At 37.9% G+C, this 20,075-nt stretch overlaps 1 protein-coding gene across 1 annotated transcript; it reads left to right on the forward strand.

The window, feature by feature from the left end:
- Positions 1 to 4,068: 4,068 nt before the first annotated feature.
- On the forward strand, positions 4,069 to 19,024 carry LOC145691657 (uncharacterized). Its single transcript, XM_081767018.1, has 2 exons — positions 4,069 to 4,557; positions 18,842 to 19,024. The coding sequence occupies exons 1-2, from the start codon at positions 4,241 to 4,243 to the stop codon at positions 18,912 to 18,914; spliced, it is 390 nt and encodes a 129-aa protein (XP_081623144.1). The 5' UTR covers positions 4,069 to 4,240; the 3' UTR covers positions 18,915 to 19,024.
- Positions 19,025 to 20,075: the final 1,051 nt, after the last annotated feature.

Below are 20,075 nucleotides of genomic sequence, written 5' to 3' on the forward strand. Positions count from 1 at the left end.
TTGGGAGATAGAAAGACCCTCAAGGACCAGGTATCTTAGAGCGAATAGAAAGAGTAATTGTCGCGTTTCTGTCGACTTGCATTGGGAAAACTGTGTAATAGAACGAACTAAGAGGCAATGCAGAGAATATGGTACCGGTTGTTGCGAAACTCTACAAAAGGAAGTGGTGTAGCGCTCACCTTTGGAGCCAAAGATCCCTGGTTCAATCTCAAGACATGTGAATCAGTAGTGTATGTGTTTGGAGGGGGCGAGACCCCCGATTAACGTAAGTAACTTTGTTTTTTTTTTATTACTATACTATTCATTAAATTATATATGTGTCTTGAACTCAGAGGATGATAAATTTCCTTTGACACTCCTAAATGACACACATAATGTGATTTTGTGGTGAGTAATAGACCTATGGAATCCGTGATTTCTCTCGAGTTCCTACATGATCGATCATTCTACAAATATTTTGATCATTATTCACTTATTAATCATGTTTCCTTTAGCCTAAAATGCATTACCGCGAGAGATCAAATATTTCATTTTTTGATCAATTGCAATTATGTAATTTATAATATTATAATTTCCACCCAGTAGAAACCCATCAAGGTTACTGCTTTTTGATATAGAAAGAGCGTTCGACTATATACTCCATAAAGTCCCAATATGTACATTTCATAACTTCCAATTACCACTAGCCAAGATACGATTGATTAAAAATTGGAAACAACATTGCATATGAAAAACTCAGCGATGTTAAGTGAGTGAAATAAGTGTATGAAGTAGTGGAAATGAGTGTCCAGAGTCCAATTTCCACTTTCCTAGAAAATGTGAAATTTGAAATACTTTACTTATATCAGTCATTTAAAACTAGATGCTATGAGGCTACGTACTTTGGCTGTTTTCATTCTTAGTAAACTACATAGACAGAATAAGCAGCAGAAAGGGAAACTGGGGTTCATAAAAGAACAATGATAACAGACAAAGACGAATACTGATGTCGTAGTCGGTCGCTTTGTGAGTACGTTACATGTAGATACGCTACTTGTGGATACTTGTGGGTACTGCCAACACTTGTGAATACTTGAAGAACTGCCAACACTTGTTGGTACTGCCAACACTTGTTAATACTTGAAGATGCTGCCAACACTTGTGATTACTTGTCAATACTGTCAACACTTGTGGGTACTGCCAATACATGTGAATACTCCCAACACTTCTGGATATTGCCAATATTTGTAAATACTGCTAATATTTGTGATTACTTGTAAATACTGCCAACACTTCTGCATATTTGTGGGTACTTTCAACACATGAGAATACTTGTCGATACTACTAATACTTGTGGGTATTGACAACACCTGAAGATACTTGTCGATACTGCGAACACTTCTGGATACTTGTCGGTACACCCAAGGATCTAGGATTTAGATCTCTGGACTTTCGGCATCTATGGTCATTTAGCCCGTCACGTATGAGGAATGACGTCCCTCGGCGAGCACACTTTCCAGGGAAGGAGAAGCGGCCTGGGACCTATAAGTTAGGTACCATCCAGGCATTTGCCTGGTGTGAATGAGGAAAACCATGGCTGGCCTGAAGAAGCTTTTTACACTTTTTCGACCAAGTGCCCTATCGGAAATCGAACCCACGACCGCTAGGCGAGAGCGTTAGCGACTACGATACGAGAGACCACTGTCGGTACTTCCAATATTTGCGGATACTTGTGGATACTGCCAATGTTTATGGATATTAACAACATTTCTGGATAATCCCAACACTTAATGATATTGCCAATACTTGTTGATGCTGACAACAGTTGTGGATATTACTATTATAATGTTAACACTAGTTTTATTTAATTCCTTATGAAGACCCCCATCCTCCTTCGCCTCTCCCTAATTCTCACGACACTTTCTTCAGTGGCAGACTAGTTCATTCTTTGGATTTTGTCACTTTAACGTCCAACGATTATGCCCTGTAAAATAAGGGAGACGATGATTAATGACAAATGAATAATGATGCAGGAATTGGCGGAATGAGAATGTGGGAGGAAACGAGAGTACCCGAGAAAACCCACGGACATGATCTTGTTCGCCACAAACTTACTTGGCCAGGGATCGAACTAAGGACGCTACACACCAGAGGTAAACACTCTAACACTGAGCCAACATGCCTGTAATTCTTCAGTAGCTTGTTTCCCTCTTGATCGCTCTTCATGTCCTCCCCAGAGACATCTGCAGGATAGGAATTACTGCCGTATCTAAATCAATGAGCTAAAAATCAAAGATGGCGCTGGTATTCAACTTCGATACTTATTCCGTGCAGGATAAGTTCAACAACAACACTCAAAACAATTGTTGAATAATTCAAAGTTTTTGATGAATTTTCTTCTCATTGCCGTCCAAAATTTTTGCGCTGGGCGACATGCAAATATCCAACTTAGCGCGTATGGAGTTCAAGAAGGGCACCAGAAATAATTGTTGACAAAAGTAGGATTCTTTCACGAATTATCTCTTCATGCCTCTTCAGAATACACTGCTGTGCGAAACGTAATCGTGATATAGATAAAGTAACATGAAATACTGCGTGGTAGTTGGAAATGAATTAAATCCCGGCAGAACGTTGCAATAGGTCTCCTAGACACATGAAAGCAAGTTTTTGCATGACGTGACGTCAGCGTTATCATAGCACCAAATAGGTCTGATGCGCAATACGAAGCCGCTTAATGAAACGGACGGAACATGTATGTGAGGGAGGTGTTAAGGTGTATTAGGTGGTGTCAATCACAACCGTATTGCCCGCAGACACCATCTGGATAAGCTGTATATATACCTTTAATATTTCTGCATAAGCATACTTCTTTTTATTCGTTCGTATTAAGTTTATCCTGTATTGGATACGTATACTTGCCAAAGTGTGTATTTTTAACCACTAATATGTTGATAGTTGTTGGTACTTTTGACACACCGCATTGTGGAAGATTTACATATAAAATTCAATATATTGCATGAAAAGATACATTTATAAGGAACAAATTTCTACAAGTGATAGAATTAAATATAAAGTAATACAGCAGAACTTTAGGTTTACAAGTGCAGGATTACTAGTATAAAATCATTACATGTGTTTTACGACGAATAAAATAAGTGAGTGCATATGAAAAATGATTCAGCTAGAGCTATTTTCTCACCAGCGCCAGCGGTGTATTTCTGCACAGTGTAAAGAAGTTGTCTTTTACGTTTACAACTGGAATGTTATTAGTATGAAAATACGACAAATGCTACTGAAACTCGTATCATTGCCAAAACGACATATTCTTCGCTATTCTCGCTTACGCGTATACTTGCCATCAGTGACGCGCCTGCTTCCCTTGGACCCACCCTCGCGCTACCGCGTGGGCTCATCGTGTTAGCCTTGAACTGATTCGATTAGATAGCATTCATGCTTTTTAGTGGCCATTTAGAACAGATTTGCTTGCGGTTTTTTTTATCACTGCAGATTTTATGCCATACACCCGGAAGCCGTATTAATACGCAAATCGTAAAACAATTGTCATAATTTTAGCAATTACTTCTGATGGACCTTCATATTTTATCTGAGATATTTTCATGTCGCCCAGCACAAAGTTTTTTAGGGAACAATAAGAAGGAAATTTTTTTCAATAGCTATTTCGAGTGGTGTGCCAGTGTTTCTTCCAGACGTGTTTTCTTGGGGAGGGGGCACTGATCTGAAAGTGCCCCCCAAGGAGGTTACCAAAATAATACGCCTATAATATAATAAAGACCAGAATAGTACCGTGTGATATGTGCCCCTCCGAATGTTAAATGTGCCTCACGGAACATTCTTTTTTGAAAGAAACACTGGTGCCAAAAATAAACCTACAAGTGTTAATATTTTAAGTATAAAACTTATTTAGTTTATTGCCTATTTCTTTTTTCGTCCTGATTTAAAATATATACCCTATTTATGTTTTAATTTTTAATCATTTTGTGCATGAAGTGGCTAGATACTCCTAAAATAAAGTGAACAAGGTGATAGAAAATGAAAAGAAAGTTTCTTTTCTTTTTTAAGCAATGTTTTTAATATATCAACAATCACTGGTGGTCATAGTAACATCAAAATGACATATTAAATGGCAGCATGTGCAAATGATGGGGGTAAAGAAATAACATTTAAAGTAGCAGAAGAAGAAAACAGTAAATAAGAACGGCCACGTAAATCGATCATAATTAAAATTTGATAATTGCACACAATGGCTGCCGGGAAAAGAAGATTAAGTGCCAGAAACAGCCGTACCAGTGTTGGTCAACCCAATAAGAAATGCTGTCAAGCGATTCATAACATGAACGATGCGTTGAGTTTCCTCAGTTGTTTTGTCAACTCTGAAGATTTCAAACACGCAAGAATAAAATTTGAATTTGTTGGCCATGATACGAGCATGATTTTTACCATAGAAGAGGATCGCAACCACGTAAAGCAAATGGCGCTTGAGAAGTTAATACCCCCGAAACGAGCTCCTGGACCATTGCGAAGACACTCAACAACCAGGCCGCAAGCAAGGAAAAGAAAGTAAGTTTTAAATAGGGTTTAATATGATACGCATGATTCATATTCATCTTGTACTTGAAGATATGTTATTGAGGAGTTAAGTTCCAAAGTTGGTCGTCCGTTTCTAGCAAAATTTTGTGCCGGATTGAAATGTGCAATTTGCTCGTGTGTGTGCTTGATAATATGAAGGGAGTGCAAAAGTTGTGTTTATTTTTCTTTATAAGCGATTATAAAATGGAACTATTTGACAAGCAGGGGGAACTACTTCGCGCAAGGTTGCCGCATGGTTAGATTGTGGGTAAGTAACAAGCATTTGTTTTGTATTCTGAACATGGCTGCAGGTGTACAGAGACGCTCCATTTGGTATCCTTACGCAGAGACGAGAAATAACACTATTAATTTTAACAAAATGACTCCAAACATCCCTGACCCTAAGCTAACCTGATCCTTTCCTACCCTACGTACCCTACCTTCCTCTACTCTATTATACTTTTCCAAAGGGGGGATTGAGTATAACCCGCTCCCCCCAGTGATTTTTAACGAATCATAGTGATTCTAACGATTCATCTTAGTTCATAATGAATCGGAATCACATGTTATAAAGATTTAAGATGTAAATCTTGTGGTAAGGAAGCTTTCGTATAACTAGTAGTAGTAGTAGTAGTAGTAGTAGTAATAGTAGCGGTAGTACTAGCAGTAGTAGTAGTGGTAATTAGTAACAATAGTAGTAGTAGTACTAGTAGTAGGAACGGGCTAGAAGCCCCGCAGGGGTTGGTTGGGTTCTGTTCTCGATATAAGTAGTAGTAGTAGTAGTAGTACTAGTAGTAGCAGTAGTAATAGTACTAGTAGCAGTAGTAGTAGTAGTAGCAGCAGCTGCAGTAGTAGTAGTGATAGTAGTAGTAGTAGTAGTACTAGTGACTCTTCCAGTTCCGGTGACAAAGAACTGGGGGGAGCGGGCTATACACAAGCCCAAAGTGGTCCTAAAAATTGAGGATTTTTATATTTTCGTAGCTGGTATTTCGCTTTTAGTCAAATCAGGTGGATGACCAACTTCGGAATAAATGCTTTCTTTTGTTGTAGTAACCTTTATTTCACAGAAGAGATTCAAAGATTAACGGCATAAAATGTAACTTAAGTTAGGGTATGATAGATGGCATCAATGTTTCGTAGAGAAGAAAAACGGCATTTGACGGCTTATGGCGGCCAGCATGTGTTGGTAAAAACGGTTACAAGTTTGTTAAATATTGGCTAATTTTAGTTAGATTAAGTTTGGTACTTCACGGTAACCTAAACTTGTACTTGCCTTCACGGTTTTTACAGATCTCCATGTCTTTCGAAAATTTGTGTATTATATTTTCCTCCTTCACTGAACATCTGAATAAATAAGCCTATTGGGGCTAAGCAAGTAGAACATTTAACAAGTTTTCAACATTCTATAATCTCTGTCCAGAAGTTCGCTGAATGTGTCTACATTTCGAATGTATTGTTGTCTTGCCTGAAATTGCAGTTACTATCCTTCGAAGTAATCCCGTTGATGGTAATGCACTTCTTGGAAAGGATGTACAAATTCTTGAAACTCGTGACGTACAAGTTTTTAGGAATGGCCTTCAGTTTGATTGTAACATTACATTGGATGTCCGAGAACCTCTGGCCCTTCAGGACTGATTTCAATTTGGGAAACAAGAAAAAGTCAAGAAGCTAGGGAGTAGAATAGCTGATTGATTAACAGAACTCTTCTGTTGGCCAGGAATTGCTGGATCAAAAAGGCAAAGTGTGGCCGGATATTATCGTGGAGCAAAGTACAGTCGCTTTATTTGGCGTACTGGAGGTGTATTTGTTTGCTCCGTTGCAGGAGACGTTTCAATGTTTTCACATACATAGCGGCATTTAACGCGGTGCTCTAAGGGAGGAATTCTTTATTGATGAGACCCTCAAAGTCGAAGAAGACCACAAGCATTGTCCTGACGCTGGATTTCTCAATTGACACCTTCTACTGCACCAGCTCGACGCTTGCCTTTGTGGTCTTACCTCTAGCATCTGTCTCATCGTCCGCAACGATGGTTTTCAGGAAATTTTGGTCTCGATCTGCGATGCCGATGTCTCCACAGGCATCAAGCCGAAGTTGTATTTGTTCCGACGTCAAAGTGTGGAGCACGAGTCGGAAGCAAACCTCGCGTTTCAAAAATCCTGTCACTATGAGTTGCGCCGTCTCACTTTCAATCCCCACTTCCTCTATCATTCGCATTGTCAAACGAAGCTTCTGGCCAAACATTTCTTCACTTTGTGTAAGTTGTCCAAGTTGGGCGCTGTTCAAAGGTGTCCTCCACTTTGTGCCATTCTTTGCAGAAACCTGTAAACTAGTCATAAACACACTTGAAAGTCAAACACATTCTTCGTAAAGTATTGTCAGCATTTCTGATTATCTTTCGCTGATTGTCGAAATTTTAAACAGAACAGCATATTCGTTCGCTGGTCCATTTTGGTTACACCTTTACTCTGCAATGAGCTGTTTATATACACGATAAATACACTCGCAGCGCCGTCGCTCTAGAGCTTGTTCAGACGTTTCGTGACCCTCGACGTGGGATGCAGTGCACTCCTACGGCCGTAACCAATATGAAATCCTTCACTGATCTTTGTGGACAGAGGTTGTATATTACAATCACATGGTTGGATTCGTTAAGGTTAGGTTGTTACATGTTTCATTATTTAAGGTTAGGTCAAGTTTATTGAGATCAATATAGAAACGTTACATTCACAATAATAATAATAATAATAATAATAATAATACCGCTTCAGTACATGTTACCTGTTATCGAAAAATCATCAACACAACCTACCTTTTCTATGAATCTTTGATTTTGCATATTTTGAGCTCCCATACTTAAGCCATTTTATTTCAATATTTGTAGATGTGGGAGCGCGGTGGCTCAGTGGCAGAGCGTTCATCTACGGTGCTTGGGGTCCCTGGTTCGATCCCAGCTCACGCCGTGTGGACTTTGTGGTGCCTGTGGGTTTTTCTCGGGGTTCTCCCGTTTCCTCCCACTTTCTTCATTCCACCATTTTCAGTCATTTCTCATTATCACAGTCTCATTTAGCCTAACTGGCATAACCGTGGGACGTTAAACTTAAAGATTTAATTTCATTTGTAGATACGATAAAGATAATTTTAATTCAGGAATATATCAGTACCATCAACTGAACGAATAGAACCGCAGTTCTCATAAATTCTAATAGAGCCACTTAACAACTATTTTTAAAGAAGGGTTTCTTAAATGATTTTACATTGAAGTACCAGACAGTAAGTTATGGGCAGATGGAAGTACCTAACATCGTGGTAAGAATACATTTATTATTGAAATAAGAGATACAAATCATTAGTTTTAATTACACTGCCCAGCAAATAAAAACCTTTTTCATACCTCCGCGATCAAAATAGTTGATTCTTAAAGGAAACAATCACGCTGATTTAGCAAATCATCATAAGAATGCCCTGTCATGTCTGGTTCAAAAGATATGAACAGGTTTATTATTCGCATTATATACAGTGCAACCATGATTATCCGATACAGTTTTCGGGTTATTTCTTAGCACCTATTCAACCGATTTATAGGACATTTTAAGGGTAAGCTTCTAGGGCTATCTAATTATGTCCCCCAAAACTTGAGAAACATAGGCTGAATAGAAGCTGAGAAATAGCCCGGAAACTGTATCGGATAATCGCGGTCTTACTGTATTATACGTATATTAAATCGTTTCGATACAGATTGTTACAAGGTCATGCGCACAACGTTTTAACATACTTATAAAATCATTCAATCTCCTTTTAAATCAGCTTACTAATGTAAATTGATATGCATCCAATCATATGTAACAATGGTGTAGAGAATAATTAAAAAACTTTGGGGTTCCGGAGACAAAATTTTATAAAAGGCCTTGGAAATATGTATTCGAATGTTTGGTGATGATTTAATTATTAAGCGTCCCCTTTTGTCAGGCTATAGGCCTATCTACACTTGATACCTTCTATTGTGACGAAATATGCCTCTTACCTTCCTTATAAACGCTTGCGTTTGTGTCTTTTAAGGTAACAGCATTGAATACCGGAACTGATGGCAAAGTATGATCATTATGAAGCAATATGGCTTTCAAACTAAATTTTGAGGAACGGATAAATGACCGCCACTCATCTGGATTGTATAAATTGCCTATTTTGTTCATCAACCCGGTAACGTCTGTACCGAAACACATATTCTCCTCCATAATAAAACATTGTGCAAAGGTTTTATCAATACATGTCTCTGTTGAGAAGTAATTTCCATTACTATAAACTGGAACCTAGAACTTTGGATGCAACGTTCGACAAATACGAGGGTGGGCTGATAAATTCTCGGCCCGACCCAGAAGGACTTGAGCTGCAGGCATGAAAGTGTGAGGCTATTCAACATAGTCCCCTCGAAAGTCAACAAACTTGGCACAAACTTCTCCAACCCCCCCCCCCCTCAAAAAAAGTTTTCTTAAGGTCTGCAAAAAACTGTTCCGCAGCTGTTATCACCTGTTCATCACTGTGAAATTTTTCTCCTTTCAGTGCTGTTTTGAGTTTTGGAAACAGATAATAATCAGAAGGGGCAAGATCTGGCAAGTAAGGTGGATGGTCAATGCACTGAAACCCTAGGACCCTCAGAAAATCAATTGTTTTGCCAGCCTTGTGGACGCGAGCATTGTCCTGCAAGAACAAGACACCTCGTGTCAACGTTCCCCGGTGCTTTTCTTTAATAGCGCCCTTTACCTTAGCCAGCAGACTGCAGTAATACTCTGCAGTTATGGTTTGGCTCTTCGGAAGGTAGTCTGAGAGCAAAACACCATCCTTATCCCAGAATATTGAGGTAAGCACCTTCCCTGCGGACTTTTGTGCTTTGAATTTTTTCGGCCTTGGAGATCCTGAGTGGAGCCACTCGCATGACTGCTGTTTGGTTTCCGGATCAAAGTAATGCAACCACGTTTCATCCTGGGTAACAAGTCGATTAAAAAAATCGTCCTTGGAGTTCGCTAAATGCCGTAAAATCACCTGCGATGATCTCACACGTTCGCGATTCTGATCCTCGTTCAAACACTTCGGAATCCATTTTGCAGAAAGCTTGCGTATGTCCAACTGATCATGGATTATTGACCGAACACGTTCTTTGGATATGTGCACTTTGTCAGCTATCTCTTGAAGCGAAATCCGTCTGTTGCTCAAAATCAGGTCATGAATCTGGTCCACTTTTTCCGGAGCTGACACTGACACTGGCCTGCCACACCTGTCACCATCTTCTGTTGAAAATTCACCACGCTTGAAGTTCGCACACCATTTCTTCGCAGTGTAGTATGAAGGGCACTGCCCACACAATGTGTTTAGCATGCAATCATGGATTTCCTTGGGCAACTTCAGTTGCAGGAAGAAGAACTTCGTTACACCTCGCAACTCCTCTTCGGTGAATTGGACATCTGGCTCCGCCATGGTTCATTCAATTACCTGTAAAATAAGAACCGTTCATGGTAGAATCGTGACATTTGGTACTTAAACATATAAATGATCACCATTTCACATGGCATCAATTACATCAGGGTAGTACATTCGGAAGGGGCAGAGAACTTATAAATACCGTGCTAAATCATTTAAGTCTTCCTGCTGTATTAAATGTATATAACTGTCAGCATGTATTGGTATATAGTCCGGATCTTTTGACGTGGAAGCCACTGGCTTCGGTGAAACGTCAGGTTCATTCCAGTCATTTTCTTCCATTGTCCATGTGTCAGAGGGTACATGTATTCAGTGGCGGATGTAACCTGGGGACGGGGAGCATAGGCTTTAGCAGTTTTTTGAGTGACAGAAATATTTGAAGCTATTATTTAAATATTTTTGAAAGTTTATAGTAAACTCATGACATATCTATCATAGTCTGGGTTCTGGCAGCCCCCCCCAGTTTTTACCTTCTAGATCCCCCACTGCATGTATTAATAAATCGTTACTGTGAGGTATAGGTTGTATGGCCGAAAGAATATCAGGATACTGAATGACGTGTTCATTTTTCCAGACATGCCAGAGATCTTAGTCGTGCAGAAGTAACAGTCATTAAGGTGGTTTATTGATATCCTCCACACCACCGTTACAGCAAACTGCAAGGCCTTTAATTTTCCGTGTAATCCCAACCTAAGATTTACTGCACAAGATATGCAGCACTCATGAGGAGCCTATGGCTTGTCCTGGTAACCAATTTGACAACCAAAGTACAAAGAATAAGCAAGTTTTGTAATGTTATATATTTTCTTCCTTTGTGGTTTGGATGTAAATCTACCACACATTACAAAAATTACCCCGATGATTAGTACACGTTCGGCGTGAACCAATTCGTTTCATTTTGTAACAATTTACTCACTTGATACACAGCACAACACTAGATTTCTAAAACAATAGGCTCAAACACACTTAAAACGATACACGCGCGAAGAGATCTTGTTAACATACTGCCATACGTTAGAGAGATCTTGTCAACAACTCTCTAACACCACACACAGGGATCTATTTTTCTCTGCAAAGGAATGAGAACACGATAAGGGGAGTAGGTTTTCTCACCTTAAATCATCGGTGGGCTATAAGAACGAAAATACATAGTAATATGAGACACGAGTGACCAAATAAATGAAATTTTTTATAATTAGTGTTTCCAATTTATGGATTTTGTCGCTAAATCTAGCAATTTGATTATATATTTTAGAGATAAGATCTGTTTCGTTTACCATTGTTAAACTAGGGAATTAGCGACTTTTGAAATTTCGTACAGCGAGTAAACTAGCATTATTTCCATTACAATTAAGTTTCTAGCGACTTTTCGCAGTACGTTTAGTTACATTATTGTTAACGTTGTTGGCAACCCTGCATAATTGTTATCTATTTGAAAAGAAGAGATAAGAGGTCTTTGGGAGGCACAATGTCCTTATGGCAAAGTATTTTAAACTTCCACTCTTCTTCAATTCTTGACGGTTAACTGGGCTTACTTTATGTTCTTCATTTCAATAAATTACATGTATGAGCGAAATATGTCTTACGCAATATCACGGAACTGTGACGTGATGTGTAAAAATTATCATTTTCGTTTTCTACGCACCAAAATCATTCAGAATCACGTATTATTTTCCCGGAGGTAAAAATCATGTTGGGCAGTGTTATCAGCAACTAGATTTGCAGTTGGATTTGTGCTTCAAAATTGATATCTAAAGTAAACAAAATGAAATACGATAAATGAATGGAGAATTCGAGTTTCGGTGAAACACGTTCTTTCTGTGATTGTAATAACCTTTTGTTGTTGGAATAACTTTTTATTTCTTTTATCGCAAATGGTAATAACGATATCGCCATATCATGTTGACACTATAATGATTTTTTTTTAGAACATTAGCTTTTAAAATCAATATTACATTTAGGTTTAGGTTAGTTTACTCTAGATTTCCATCTAAATGGTTCCAAAAGTAAATTCAGATTCTAGAGAATATAAATACCCTCGTAAATTTTGTAAATGTTTCTGTTAGTAGTTAATTCTGTGCTGAGTTATGTTGTTCGTATGTACTGCTGCGATTACTGTGATTTGTCACTTACTTAAATCACTTGAAATCGGAACAGTGGATATGAACATCAAATCTTGTTTTCGTGAGAGATTAATAATTATAGCTTATTTAGGTATTAAATTCCCAAACGAGCTATCCATTGAATCGAATACGATATTCCTTTAGGTATAAGTTATATACTGAGACATTTAATTTTCATTAGATTAGTGAATCCAAGCAAAACCAGTTGAGAATGCTCCAAGAGCATTTTCAGAACGAATTTTAAAAAAATGGAGAGTTGAAGCTGGATGGATAATTATCATTGTTCCTAGATGTAGAAGTATTTTTTTTTATCCGCACCTTGTCTTTCTCGCAAAAATTAACAAAATATCATCTCTATATGACTTACAGTTCTCGAGATATTGTTGCTGAAATATCAAGAAATTCGAAAAGTTTGGCCAATATCTGGGAAACGGTGACCAGTTGACCAATAGACAGTTAATCAGTGGCCACGATTACTATTTGGTACCAAAATGTTCACCATTCTCTTAGATATTGGTCAACTCCAATATGATCTCTGTGTGACTTACGGTTTCCAAGATTTGGAGCCTTCTTTTGACCAATCATAGAGAGATGATATTACGGGAACGGTAAGTCATAGAAAGATGGTATTGGTGTCAATCAATCCCTAATAGAATGTTAAACATTTTGGTAACGATAATAATTGGTGGCCACTATCCAACTGGCCACTGGCAAAACCATTGGCCAGTTAGACAATGGCCGCCAGTTAATATTTGGTACCAAAATATTTACCATCCTCTTAGGTATTGATCAACATCAATATCATCTCTCTACAACTTATGGTTTCCGAGTTATGGTACCTTAAATATCTAGAAATTGGTCATTTTTGGCCAATATCACGGAAACGGTAAGCTATAGAGAGATCGTATTATTGTTAATCAATACCTGAGAGGATGGTAAACATTGGTACTTATATTAATTGGTGGCCACTGGCCAAACCAGTGGCCAGTTGGACAGTCACCACCAATTACTATTTGGTACCAAACTATTTACCATCCTATTAGATATTGATTAATCTCTCTCTCTCTCTTTTTTTTTTTTTTTTTACATCGTGATTTCTAAGTAGCATGGTACTTGGTGATATCGATATTGAGTTAGAAACACTGTTCCCTGAATGGCTGTCAAAGTTGGGTGATGTCACGGTGAATGACCTAGAAGAATCCCCCTCGAGAGACAATGGCGGTACCGTAAACCCACCCGCTCTGAGACTTTCTCTCCAACTGCAGGGGGCGGTTGGTAAACATCCACAAGCTATGCACATTTGTCATCTGAATGCTCAGTCTCTTTTGAAGAAAATAGACGAATTCAAAGCTACTTTTAACTCCTTAAACATGCATGCCATCTTAATATCGGAAAGCTGGATGAAACCATCGTTGAGTAACGCTTTGATCGAACTCCCAAACTATCAACTTTTGAGAGTCGATCGCACGGGGAAGGGGGCGGGAGGAGTATGTGCGTATCTACGAAACGACCTAAAAGTGAAAGTGGTGAGTCAATCGCCTAATATTTATACATGCGAGAGTGAATTCCTTATATTAGAAGTGAATTTAAACCACCAAAAGGTGCTCTTAGCAGTGGTGTATAGACCACCTAAAGCAAAATTTGACAACTTCCTAAACGAGATATCTAAATATATTCCCGTATACCAACATATCATGGTTTGTGGGGACACAAACTATGATTTACTTTCGACGAAAGATGAGTGTAAAAAGTACAAAGAATCCCTTCTCTCACTTAACCTTTCACTGTGTGCGTTGAAGGCAACGCACCATACAATAAATAGTGAAAGCCTCTTAGATCATATTATAACTGCAGACCCCTCTAGAATTGTCAGTCATGGGCAATTTCCTGCCCCCGGTTTTTCACGTCATGATTTAATATACGCTAGCTATTCACTAAAAGTTCCTAAATATAGACCTAAAATTTCCACTTTTAGAAATTTAAAACACATAAATGATGAAGCATTAGATAGGGACGCAGCGCAAATACCCTGGAATGACATCCTAATTATACCTTCCACTGAAGGCAAGCTAGAATTATTTAATAGCTTTATTCACACTCTCCTCAATAAACATGCACCTAAAAAAACCAAAAGATTTAAAAAACCTGCTAACCCATGGATCACACCAGACATTTTGCAGCTCATGAAAGAACGGGACTTGGCATATCAGAAATTTAAATGGTCCAAGAAAATTAATCCTAGTGGTTCTGCCAATACTTTTGAAGAATATAGAATCCTCAGAAATAAATGTACACAAAAAGTTCGAACTGCTAAAATTAGATTTGCTGCTGATCTATGCACTCAAAGCCCAAATACCTTTGGAATAAGTTACGCATGTTCGGTATAGGAAACCGTCAGACTGACGTACAATCTATACACATTCCGCTTAACGAACTAAACGATCACTTTGCTCAGGTCCCAACTATAGACGGTGTTACAAAAGAATCTACTTTGAAAAACATACGCGAAAACCCAAGCATTCACGAAAAATTTAAATTTAGAACGGTTTCTGTCCCAGAAATAGAGGTAGCTCTGAAAAAAATTACATCCAATTCAATAGGGGCTGATGACATCCCACTACAATTCCTTAAGAAGATCACGAGATACATTCTGTTCCCTTTAATGGACATATGCAATTCCTCCCTACTTTCGGGTTGTTTTCCTAGCCAGTGGAAATTTTCTCTCATTCATCCCCTCAAGAAAATTGCACAACCAATAACGGCGAACGATTATAGACCAATAAATGTGACGTCGTGTATTTCGAAAGTTTTGGAGCATATTGTATTAAATCAAATGTCAGATTTTATAACTTCCCATGATCTCTTATGTCCATATCAGTCTGGTTTTAAAAAAGGACACTCCACACATACGGCTCTTATAAAAATTACAGATGACATTAGAGAAAGCATAGACAAGAAACAACTCACAATACTTTTACTTTTAGATTTCACTAAAGCATTCCAGTCGGTCGATCACGAAATTCTTTTAACAAAACTTAAGTCATTCTTTCATTTCACAGATACGTCGGTTAAATGGTTTCGTTCGTACATTCAAAATAGATATCAGCGTGTTTCTGTTCTGGACAATCAAAGTTCATGGACAACAGTGCACTGTGGAGTCAGTCAAGGAACAGTCTTAGCACCGATCCTGTTCTCTATATACATAAATGACTTGTCTCAACAAATTCGTCACCTTAAATATCACTTATATGCAGATGATGTACAAGTATATACTGCGACAGATCTTGGAGACATAAATGACACTATCTCACTCATAAATTTAGACCTGGAACGCATAAGTGCCTGGGCCCAATCTAATAATTTATATCTAAATCCCAATAAATCTAAATGTATCATAATTGGTTCGAGAAATATCCTTTCCAGACTGCAGAGCACTGAGCTTCCTAAAATTACATTAAATGGCACACATATAGCGTTTGATGAAAAAGTGAAAAATCTTGGCCTCATATTTGATCAGAATCTTCTATGGTCGGATCATATAAATCATGTATGCAAAAAGGCGTTTGGTGCACTGCACTCTCTATACCGTTTGAAAAATATGTTGCCACCAGATGTAAGGAATTCACCCTCAATTGCGACATTCAAAAGAAATTTGAAGCAATATCTGATAGCCTTAGCCAATGTACACCAATCTCGGGAATGATGTTCTTTTTCTTTCTTTCTTTCTTTCTTTCTTTCTTCACAAAGATGAGCAGTAGCAACCAAATGTAAACAGAAACTTGAGGTATGTATCTATAATACTAGGTTTGTGGGAAGGTATGGGGGAGGGGGGAATGTAAGGTAATATACTTTTAAGAATATATATATCGTTCTGTGTATGCTGTATGTATAGTTTTCTTGTTTTTATGATAAATAGTATGAGGATATGGGGGGATGGGGTATGTAAGGGAGTATATTCGTGTGTAGGGGTATATATGTGTGTATATACATATGCATTAATGTAGTAATTGTAATCTTTATGGATTAGATGATAATGGTAGTATGTATATCTTGTATACATTTTAGTTGGTTGAGTGTAAGAAAAGGCAAATATAGCCTTAACTCTGCCGTTAAATAAATAAATAAATAAATAAACGCCAATATCATCTATCTATGACTCACGGTTCCCAAGATATGTCTCCTTAAATTTCTGGAAGTCGGCCATTTTTTTGGGCCAATATCTCGGGAACGGTAAGAGTGACGCGAAAAATTTAATCACTTTCTCTGATAGTTTTTGACGCTCTATCGAATGCAGGGTTCAAAATTGAAAAAATCGCAAATAACAGACAGACACACAGACAAGAGAATTCAGTAACGAACTTTTTAAGTTCGTTGACTAGTGGAAAAATGGAATGTTTCAGTTTCACATTGCACGATTATGCCCTTTATGCTAAGAGAGACGATGATCCAAGCAAGTGTATGATGTTGGAAAAATCGGTTCAATGATAAGCTGGGAGGAAATGGGAATACTACCACGGACACCATGTTATCTACCACAAACTTACTTGACCAAGGATCGAACCATGGACCCCCTCGCACCAAAGGTAAGCAGTGTACCCGAAATGTCGTTCCACCTTTGGAACCAGTGGTGTCTGTCCGGCAACTGCGCACAAATTTACCATATGCGTCCAAACATAAATGCTTATACATTTATATGCCATTAATAATATATTACACTTCCGAACGTAAATGACATTAAAACATGAAAAATACTGCTGATATTTTTCACTATAAGCTAGCATTATATTTATTCTGGTTCAGGTAGAACGGGACTGAAGAACCTATGGATGATATCTGATAAGAGAGCAGGCGCGTCAGTGACGATGGAGATGCGCACTAAGCATGGTAACTACGAACAACATATTCACCGCTGTCAGATAGTCACTACAAGCCAGATATCTAAGGCAGATTGAGTTTAATTGAATGCAAAGGGGAACATATATCCGAACTGCGCAATCTGTCATCTAATTACTATTATTATGAACTGAAAACACGATTTTTTTCTCCTTTTCCTACAAATCGCAAAAGGCGTTCAGTTTTAGTTAGATCAATCTTGAATATTCAAAAGGCGATGCAAAAACTTGTCCTTCTAACCTTCTGCACCAATTCTGGCATTTAGCAAGAAAGGTAAGATTATTATATTTACAATTTTGTTGTTTATAAAATTTTTGTTTTCATGCCTGGCTTAAATAAATACGCATTTTTAGAAGATATGTATAGTATATTAAATATTAATTTTAGATTTCGAAACGTTTTGAGAAGGGTAAAAGAAATGAAGGCATGATTGATGACTACAAAAGCATCAAAATTTTACAAGGCTTAAAGTATTTGTTATCTCAAAGTCAGACAACTCAAAAGCCAGAAAAAAATATTTTCTCACCAACTTCCACTGTCTTGGTAAGTATCAGTTGCTTCTTGTCATGCCTTGTTGGATTTGCTGCACGCTAATAGAATGTTGCAAATTTCCTACATTTTAAATTATGTTTTACCTCATATATTTTGTCTGGTCTCAAATTTTTTAACACCTCGACTCGAAATTCAAGACAGGTCAAGATAGACATTGTTTTCTCGAGACGAGTCGAGATAGCATTAAATCTCGTCTCAAGTCGTTTCGAGCGCTCCCTATCTGCTAATATTTTGGTTCGAGAAATAGATTTCTTTGTTATCTTAAATTTTAGTGATGAAAAAATTATACTAACAAGACTTTTAGTACGTCTCATATAGCCTCGCTGCTGAAAGGGACGTTAAACTTAAAATCAACTCAACTCAAGACTTTTAGTACACCAAAAAGTGGATCAAAAGATTGCGATCTTGGAAAAGAATTATTTTCGGAGCAGGGGCCACGAAATTTTGAACGGCCCATAAATCAAATTTTCGTATTTTCTACGGAATACTGTAAGCACATCATGCTGAGTTAAGTCATAGTTTGGGTTTGGCTACACTATATGTAGTTCCCAGATATAAGAGCTACAAGAAAATGTTTGTTGGCCAATAATTATTTTTTGGATCAGGAACCACAAAAATTTTGAACGGCCCTTAAATCGAAAATGAAATCTTTAAGTTTTACGTCCTACGATTATGCTGGTTAGGCTAAAGGAGACGGTAATGATGAGAAATGAATGAAGTGGTGGAATAAAGAAAGTGGGAGAACCCCGAGAAAACCCACGAGCACGATGTTTGTTCACCACAAAGTCCACACGGCGCGAGCTGGGATCGAACCCGGGACCCCAAGCACAGGAGGTGAACGCTCTATCACTGAGCCACCCCGCCCCCAGCCCTAAAATCAAGTTTTCGTATTTTTGACAGAATAAGCACATCATACTGAGTTAACTGATAGTTTGGATTTGGCTACACTGCATGTAGTTCTCCAGTTATAAGGCCAGAAGAAAATTTTTGATTGAAATATATTGGATCATTTGATCCAAAAATCATTGCAAATAGACGTTTTATCGAACTAAGTAACTTTTTTGCAAGATATCTCTGCATAATTGTAATAGAACTCAAATAATTTAAAATATAAAAATAATAACTCAATGTTAAAACAGTTAATCTAAGAAATTTAAGAATGTTTTAAGAATACTATTTGTGAATAATGCCGGATTAACTTTATTCGTTGATTTGTGTCTCCTTTCGTTTTCAGGACCAATCCACCTGAAGTAAAGACGCTTCTAAAATCGAAAGCGCCGACTCGTAAATACAAGATGAGAAGATAAGCACCACCAGCGTAAGCACTTCATAGTTAAAGCGGCGATATTTGTTGCATGAAGGATTGATTCTATCATGTACATATATAAAACAGAATAAAAATTTAGGTCGTTCTTAATTTTAAATATCATTTGTAAAAAAAAAATATTTGGATTATATATACTTTCTTCTTTGATTGATTGGAGTACAGATAATCCCATTATCTGGACTAATGATTGGTGGATGGAATCTGAATATGAAAAATCCGGAAAGTTGGAACAAACACATCAACAAGAGGCTATGTTATAGATAAAAAATCTGAAATTCCTTTTGTTTAATGAAAAGTATGTTGAAAATAATATCGGTTTTACTACATGCAATTTAAAAAACATTCAGTACAGGACTCCGTACTTGCATACATTTAGAGGTGTCAGTAGGACATATCCAACAAAGTTAATTGTTTTGCCATAGATTTACATGTTCCAAGAAGGGGCGGTGGGAAAGATCGTCCCTCCCAAAATGAACTTTAAACTCAGATGATTTTACGATATATATAATTCACTATTCTCATACACAGGCTTGAAAATTCAAAGGCGCCAGGTCGCCATGATGACAAAGTATCCCAGTCTGGCGCCTAGATAATTTTAGACAAAACGTACTGGATTTTATATCGAATTGGATTTGTATTAGTATGCTGCCAGGTTTTTCGAATGTCGCCTAGATCAGAGGGAGAATTTGATAACAACCTTGCTACTCGATTATATCCATAAAAATAGCATTCACGGACAACAGAGCGCTATTCTTCAGGTCACAATAAAGCGAAAATGCTATATAATCCTATACAGGTAGGTATCCAGGGGGTCTAGGGGGCCGGGCCCCTCCCAAATGTTTGCTGGCCCCCTAAAATTTTCATGGTAGGCTTGGAAATGAACTGAATATGGTGATGAACTATAATATGGTTGGATCGGGTCCCTAACTTTTGGGGTGGCTACCGGCCTGATCCTATACCCTCCTGGGCCGTCTTTAGTCGCTATGGGGAATCAAATTTCACTATGTGGCAACGTTGTAGATTAACGTGGAACCATTAGGATTGGTCTACGAAAGTATCAAGCAGTTACATCAATTGTTAGGATAATAAATGATGTTGTGTCAAAGTCTGTCGATTTTACTGCCATCTGCAAAGAATCGAT

The sequence above is a fragment of the Thermobia domestica genome, chromosome 8 (genome assembly GCF_964235325.1).
Source record: "Thermobia domestica chromosome 8, izTheDome1.hap1.1, whole genome shotgun sequence".
NCBI lineage: Eukaryota > Metazoa > Arthropoda > Insecta > Zygentoma > Lepismatidae > Thermobia > Thermobia domestica.

Excerpts from the sequence above, each read along its gene's own strand:
- LOC145691657 (XM_081767018.1), top strand. The coding sequence starts at position 4,241 with ATGGCTGCCGGGAAAAGAAGATTAAGTGCCAGAAACAGCCGTACCAGT. Across the intron at positions 4,558-18,841 it reads CCGCAAGCAAGGAAAAGAAA|GACCAATCCACCTGAAGTAA; the intron begins GTAAGTTTTAAA and ends TTTCGTTTTCAG.